Source organism: Ananas comosus, linkage group 15 (genome assembly GCF_001540865.1).
Source record: "Ananas comosus cultivar F153 linkage group 15, ASM154086v1, whole genome shotgun sequence".
In the NCBI taxonomy this organism is placed as follows: Eukaryota; Viridiplantae; Streptophyta; class Magnoliopsida; order Poales; family Bromeliaceae; genus Ananas; species Ananas comosus.
This window is the reverse complement of record NC_033635.1, coordinates 4,881,892-4,889,662: the sequence shown is the minus strand read 5'-3', so window position 1 is coordinate 4,889,662 and position 7,771 is coordinate 4,881,892. Positions and strand designations below refer to the sequence as shown.

General features: G+C 35.6%; 1 protein-coding gene across 2 annotated transcripts in view; it reads left to right on the top strand.

Moving 5' to 3' along the window:
* The window catches only part of LOC109721812 (thymidine kinase-like), a 32,675-nt gene extending 25,383 nt beyond the window's left edge, over positions 1-7,292 (top strand). Inside the window, exons 1-4 of one of the 2 annotated variants that reach the window (XM_020249606.1) lie at positions 2,906-3,293; positions 3,424-3,568; positions 6,432-6,553; positions 6,920-7,292. In XM_020249606.1, the coding sequence (XP_020105195.1) occupies positions 3,283-3,293; positions 3,424-3,568; positions 6,432-6,553; positions 6,920-7,148 (507 nt within the window). In that variant the 5' untranslated portion in view covers positions 2,906-3,282 and the 3' untranslated portion in view covers positions 7,149-7,292. Of the gene's footprint in view, positions 1-2,905; positions 3,294-3,423; positions 3,569-6,431; positions 6,554-6,919 lie in introns of those variants that run through there. The other variant, XM_020249605.1, reaches the window with a different exon arrangement.

Genomic DNA, 7,771 nt, shown 5'->3' with positions numbered 1-7,771 from the left:
TCCATCAACGCTCGATATGGATCCTTCTCCAAAATCCTAATTTTCTCTAATTAAATTACAAGGATTCACGGATCCCAATAAATTGGCACGCAGGCCCTTCGTGATAAAAAAAAAATATATACATCCACAATTAAATTACAAACACACCCTATGATCAAATTACAAATACATCCACAATCACATCACAGATGTCTAAGGTCCATGATCATCACCCATCTTAACAACTATGCGGATAATAATAACCAAATCGATCTAAACATCGATTAAAAGTTTTGGAACTCAATAATATATTTTTCTCAAATCTCCACGTATTTATATTTTTTATTGTATTAAAACAATAAATCGCAGTACGTGCAATTTAAGAAAAATAATTTCGATCTAATCGAAAAAGTTCCAAAATTTCAATTAAACCATACAGATCATTAGTATTTTACAAAGAACATGAGAATCGTCTCTGATACCACTGTTAGAAAATATATCCGGCACTTAAAAAATCGCAGCGGAAAAACGAAAACGAAATCCATATCACATATGAAACAAAACAAAACAAATCAATCCAGTGCCGGCGGATCATTCTCATGTTACAATGTAAAATAAAATCTAATCTAAACAAATCCGAAGTTTAGATTACATTACCTTGGACCAGTTAAGGTCTCTTGATCTACTGTACGGTTGAAGTTGATCCTCCGATTAGCCGCGCACGTGCCCGGCCTCTACGCGTATCCACACGGAATTGATCCCGATCCAACGCCTTCCGTCGTATGGAACAGATGAGTCGCAGATCACGAAGACGGTGCTAGCAGTCTTCCGATGTCTACGTTCCTTCTTGTGAAAATTATTGTGGACTTACGAAAGTTTGAGAGAGAAGAATATTTGAATCCTATTCACGTCAATTAATGATATCTCATCACCTTAATGAAGCCGCAGCTAAGCTATATATATATAGCTCTGCTTAATTAAGGAGTACCAACAAAGAGCCGTACGAAACGGCTTCTTAATTGAGCCGTATCTTAGGCCAGCCATATTTGTTGTAACTAATTATATTCAAATAGTTACAATCCCAATTTGATAATTTTCAATTAGTTATAATTCTATACTATCTGTTGCAACTAATTGGATTACATCCAACTAAGGATTACATCCAATTAGTTGGAACATAGGATATTTTATTATCTCTCCCTTTAATTAGATCATATCTATTATAACTAAATATTCATATTTAAATCTAATTTAATTAGAATATTATCTCATAATAATTTATGAATATTCAGTTATTCTCTAATCTAATTAGAGATAAAATCTTTCGTAACATTCAAATTATAATCCTCACTATTTTCACTAAACCGTTTAGTGTATTATTCTCATCTTGTCCTGTTGGATGCACACAATTCCTATTGTGTGTGACCGCATAGGTTCATTACCATTCGGCAGTGGAGCTAAATATCAAACTCTTTGATATTTAATTAGAACCCTTCTAATCGATAAATAAGAATAATTAAATTCTAATCATTCATATTCTCTCACCGTCCGTGAGTGACACCTAGCAGTATATCACGACAATCCAGAATGGTGATGAAGAATGAACCTTTCCGCTTACAGTTACCGTATGATTAATTCCTTTCAACACACAACGTCCCGATCGAACCAAAATTATGGTTACTCGCCAAATCTTATTATTCGATCATATGACTAGAATATCTAGAACCGATTCAATATGGTAACACATCTGGAAACTCTTTCCATACACCACATACCCTGGCCAGGGATTTTTCGAATCGAGTCTGATAGTCTACATAGGACGTTCTCTCTCAATATTGAGAGTGTTGAATTCCTTATTGCGCACTCACATGCCTCCCCATATAAATCACTATAGCCAATCAGTACCGAACATAAACCCGTGTCTAGAGTCTAAGTATTAGTACTGTTAAACTGTAGCAACCTATACGTGAAGCAACTATGATGCCTTAGGTCCAAGGAGTACTTCACACAACTGTAGCAATACTGCTTAGAGTTCAGTGATCACATCCCTGTTGTTCATGTGACTCGCACTGATAAACCAACTTGACAGTGTACCAAGATACGAGCGGTCACTATTCAAGNTAACTCTTAGGAATATATTTTCTTAACGAAGATTCAACGGACGATTCATATATATATATTGTACTGCGAACAATAAATATGAATAAAACTTGCCCTTTATTAATTAAGAAAAATACTTAATATATCCACAAGCTTATGTCACCGATTGGCTTTAGGGTTTATCACTAACAAGCACAAAGAGTTTGCGCTTTTCATATAATAGCATTACTCTTTGAAATAGAGTACTCCTCAAATTTCTTTTATTGGAACTATTTTAGTTAGTTAAGTCGGAGGTTTCGGTAAATTTAATAGTTCCATCAATTGTTAGCCGTCAATTTATTAACAGAATCTAATTTGGTTTATTGGAATCGCTCGAATGAAAGAAAATAAAAGTTGAAATCGGTGTCAATCAAAAAGAATAAAGTCGAAGGGTCTAATTCAAAATAGCCTGTAGAGAGTCTGTTAGTTTTTCTTGCTCTGTTCCCTGTTATGGGATATTCTTTATTAGTGGATTCTTGTATAATGAATAAGCGGAACTTTGCTGCCTTTTTTTGGAATTTTGTAGAAAAAAGTTGTGTTTAAAATTAGATAAACTCCCAAACTCTTTTTTTTTCATAATTGAGAAAATTCCACTCACTTTAGTTTGATGTTAGAAACTCGCTATCATTGTTCTTTTTCTTTTTGAAATTAAAACATAGGATGATTCCCTTAGCATTTTTAGTGAAAGAGAAAAAACTTACAAAGAGAAGCATAATAGAGATGCCGCAAGCACCTCAGGCAACAATTCAAGCAAACATGTCTCCCCTATCCTGAATAAAGAATAAGATACAAATCGATGTGATCAAAATGCACACACCTAACAAGAGAGAGAGAGAGAGCTTAGTTGAAGAAACGAGCAGACCATAAATTTACTACCCATTTAAGGATCTACTGAAGTGCCTCTTGTAGAGGAGCAGCTGTCGTCGTAGTTTGGCCTGTAATGATCGATTTGGTGCAGAAAGTTTGCCGAATGTTTAAATTTGCGGTGACTTTTCTCTACCATATCAAAATTTTCAGGCCGAATTTAATTTTTTACACCAGATCAAACAAGCTAGAAATCGGTTATTAGCAAGATTTGCACCGAATTAAGCGTCATGGGCTAAATTGCGAAGGAAAAAAGAAAGTTATCGGCACCTTCCACGTCATACTATAATTACTGGATAAATGAAAAAAAGGTAGTTTGTTTCTGTGATTTTAATACAAAAAATACTCCTATAGTGTCATGTACTTGCAATAGTAAATCTCGACTTGAATCAGTTATGACTGTGGGTTGTCTTGCTACTTTAACTGCTTTTTTGCAAGCAGAACTGCAGTGATTATAAAATCTAGCAAGGATATGAGGTATGGATTGAACTGTGCAGTGACACATGACGGGGCAAAGATGCCGTGCTGGGCTCTGGCCGAGCTTTCAATGTTTCGGGATAAACTTGGAGCTGAGGCCTATGGTAAGGTATGTTGTAAGTTAGCGATCTCATTCCATGTCTAGTAATTGCGTCATAGTTCAAGCTTTGCTGCCTTAATAATATTGAACAATTCTCAATTAACTTATATACTGTAATATACTGTATTAGTTTGTGTACATGCATATTCTCTTGATATCTCTGTAGAACTTGCATTATTGGTGATTTTGTGTCTTTTCTTTGTATGGTTGCTTTATTATCATTTCTTACTGCGGATTAGTACGGACAATGGACACAGTTGTGAGAAGATGGTAAACCATATTATCTTTACCTAAATGATATGGTATTTCCTGCTATCTCTACTTGCCGGATCTAAGAAGCATTTTACTTGTGGGGGGAAGGACTCATCCTAATCTCTGAATCTTCGGAGGAATAGAATCTTCCAGGAAAGAGATAAACTTATATGGGTCTTGTGCAGATTCAATTCTGGTTTCAACCTTCATTCAATACTGATGCAAGAGTAAACTACCACATAGTTTTACTTGGATTGGAGAGTTTATAAGCAGAAACTAATCGATTCAGGATTCTATAATTATTGTTATATTTGGTTTAGATTTATAGTTATCTTAATTGGAGTTAAATCCTAATCTAATTGGGATTGGATATAATTTAGGAGACATGTATTATAAATNATTAGGATTAGACTCTATTTAGGAGACATGTATTATAAATACATGCTATGGCCAAATTAATGAAGCCGCGACCAAAAATTAAGAAGCCATGCAAATTAATTAAGAGCATGTTGGTAGTCGGACGGAGAAGCCGGATCTCTAATTAAGAAGGCACGCCTAATTAAGTCCAAGCCGTACATGCTTCTTCGGGTTGGTGGTCTGGTGGCTCTAATTAAGCCATGCACTAATTAAAGTGTTGATGGTCCGTACGGTTGAGGATGAATGAGCAGCTTTAAGCCAAAGAAGAGAAGCTGTGCATTGTTTCTATGAAGATCCAAGCTATTTAATTAAGAAGCATCTTGGTATTCCGTACGGGTGAAGGAGCCAGCCGGTTATTTGGAGTTGCGTTGTTGCGGCGTTTCGATCTAATTAAGTTTTTTTGGTCTTTGAGAGGTTTTCTTGTACTTCGCCTTTTCGACATTAATAAATTATTTGCTTCGTCTTTGTCCGTGGACGTAGGCCGTTGGCCGAACCACGTAAATATCGGTGTGTTCTTTCCTTATCTTTTCTTTTCTTGCATTAAATTATTTTCTGGATCTATTTTTCGCCGTTCCGATTTTAACAATTATAGTAGACCATCAGATAGCATTGATTGATTACTTGTCAATCGGTCGAGTGAACATCACTGTTTTCAGATCTCCACATTTTGCTGGTTAAGATATGATCGTAGGCATAGCTGACACAGAAAACAGCCTTGATAATTCAGAAGCGACCGCCTAGGCAGTTAGACCAACCCATCCACTCCAGGTAATGCTCACCGACAGCTTTGAGAGGTGCAAGCCTATATTATTAGGCATTTGGACCACCTAACAAAGAAAAAAAAAGAATTTATATAATTTGCCTTTAAACTTTCAAGTAGATAGGTAAGGTCTATACGCTTTCTGTCTGTTTATTAAGTAGTAACTTCGATATTTAGAATTTTAATGATATTTCATCGATTCTTGCAAGTGATGAAGAGTTAAAATTTAGTTCTGGTTATACCTGAGACTATTGTCAGTTGATTGTGTTACTATTATGTTGTCAAAAGAATTTCAACCATATCTTGATATCTATATGGTTATACCGAAAATGCATGTTTGCTCGACTTCAAGTTCACATTATTTAATTGGTTGAGTAAATAGAAATCATTTGTATAAATGTTTGTTGCGAGGTGACTGTCTAACAGCATTCCAATAGCCTAGGATATAGGAAGGTTCATTTTGCAGGATCACCTTGGCTACTAGACAACCATGAGTGTATAACAAGTATCGAGCTTGCCTCGTTCCGGGTATAGGGGTTCGTTATCGGACCGTGATATCACTGTAGGGTTCAGCATGCCATTAGCCAAGCCTTATGATCCCAGAAAGGTGTCGAGTAGAAAATTGTAAGTTAAAACTTTGGATTAGGTCCTTTGACTAGCTACCTCATTTGTGTCTAGTTCCACCTACTCCACATTGGGCTATTGGGGTATTCGCTGATTATGCAGATCTTAAAATCATGTTGATTTCAAATAAAAAGTTCTTAAGTATCATAAGTCGGATATGACATATCTGACATAACTCACCCAACCCAAAAGTTTAAGCCCATTAGATCTGGGCCCATTAATAACATCAATCATTTCCTCTCGTATTAATTGTCCAACATGTGATTATTCACATTTGAATTCCCAACAGAGGTAAACTCTTCTTATTTGTCATTTGCTTTACTATGATGTCTTTAGAACATTTATATCTATTTTTGAATGTTCAAAGAAGCTGCCTTAACAACTCAGTATTTCTTGAGAAACTTGATTACAATGTGCAAAGCATCATAAAGCCAGCTTGTACTTATAGCTACATTTTACGCTTTCGCGCATTGGATCAGCCCAACCTCCTATTGTTAGCTGCAGGAAAGGTGCTCTTTAACTGTTTTTTGATGTTGATTATCTGTTGTTGTGATATTTGACCTCTCTAAATAATCTTCTGATACTAATTAGTCTATTAATCTAGTGTGAACTCCTAGGAATGTTTAGTCAAATTTCTTTTATTATGCTCTTAATTTGTTCTAAACTTTTAAAATCGACGAGCAAAAACGGTTCTTCATCTCCTCTCAAAAGTTCTCCGAGTACATCACTAGTCATAGGTTGATCACCATAAATATCCGGTTTCCATTTCTTTTAGTTTTATTCTTTTGCATTTTTTCTGCTAACAACATGATTTTGCAGCTGGATGTTATAGGGATTGACGAAGCCCAATTCTTCGAAGATCTGTATGAATTCTGCTGCAGCGCAGCTGATCATGACGGGAAGATAGTTATCGTGGCTGGCCTCGATGGCGACTACTTAAGGTAAATTTCTGGACAATTCATGGTCCCCGTCTTTATTTGAAGTAAATGCCTCCCGATAGTGACATACTAACTCTCTTTAGCAAATACTGAAAACTGATATGACGGCCATCCTCTTACTGCACCTATTCTTTTAAGCTAATATGTTGTTCTTCTTTTTCATCTGGGGATGAAAGACTAACTAGTTGGCTTGTGCATAGAAACAAATTTGAGGGGTTACATTTCGAAATGGCCTGTAGTATATATGTTACCATTATGATGACTGCTCTACATTATTACCCTTCATGTTAAATATAAAAATATATATAAATACCGTTCTCTAACGGCTTAAGTTTTTAGAATATAACGTTGATAGAATCTCTGTTGCAGAAAAAAATTTGGCTCAGTTCTCGACATCATTCCCTTAGCTGATACCGTCACGAAGCTCACGGCATGTTGTCAACTATGCGGTCGCCGCGCTTTCTTTACCTTGAGGAAGACGAAGGAGACGCAAACCGAACTCATCGGAGGCGCCGATGTCTACATGCCGGTCTGCAGAGAGCACTATGCAAACGGAGATATTGTAATTCAAGCCACAAGGAATCGTGTCGGATCTTGAAAAATCTTCTTTGGCCCCATATATAATCTGAAGTAGATCCTTCATCAGGGTTGTATTAATTTCCAGTTTAATATTATGCCATGCACCTGTGTATGGTAAATGGTTTGTTTACCTCAATGTTGATATTCAAGAGCTTGGAAAAGATATGATATTGCCTTTTTCTAAAGTTTCTCGAGGGATATATAATTTGCATGGCAACATAGATATAATTCTAGAGAAAATTTACCCTATATTCTGTGTGATGTGCAGTTTCTTGTGCCTTGGAGGGAGTAGAAAGTTTTCTGAAATACAAGTTAGTGAAAAAATCTGCACTTGTAATAGAAATTTTTGATGTTAATGGAAGTTATGCATGTTTGACATTGATCTTACTATGGTAATAGTCTAAAGATAAATGTTAGATGGTAATTTCTTCAACTAGGATGCTTTGCCAATGTACAAGCTTCTACAATTTTTTACATAGCTGATATGATTTTTTTTTTAATTATTATTATTATTATTTTTATTTATGAATTAAATTATTTTTGTGGTGGATTATAATAACTATTCACATAAAATGTTCTCTGTCACCATATGGTCCATATTGGACTTTTCCAAGGTGAGCTTCCAATTCATATGTGTCATGT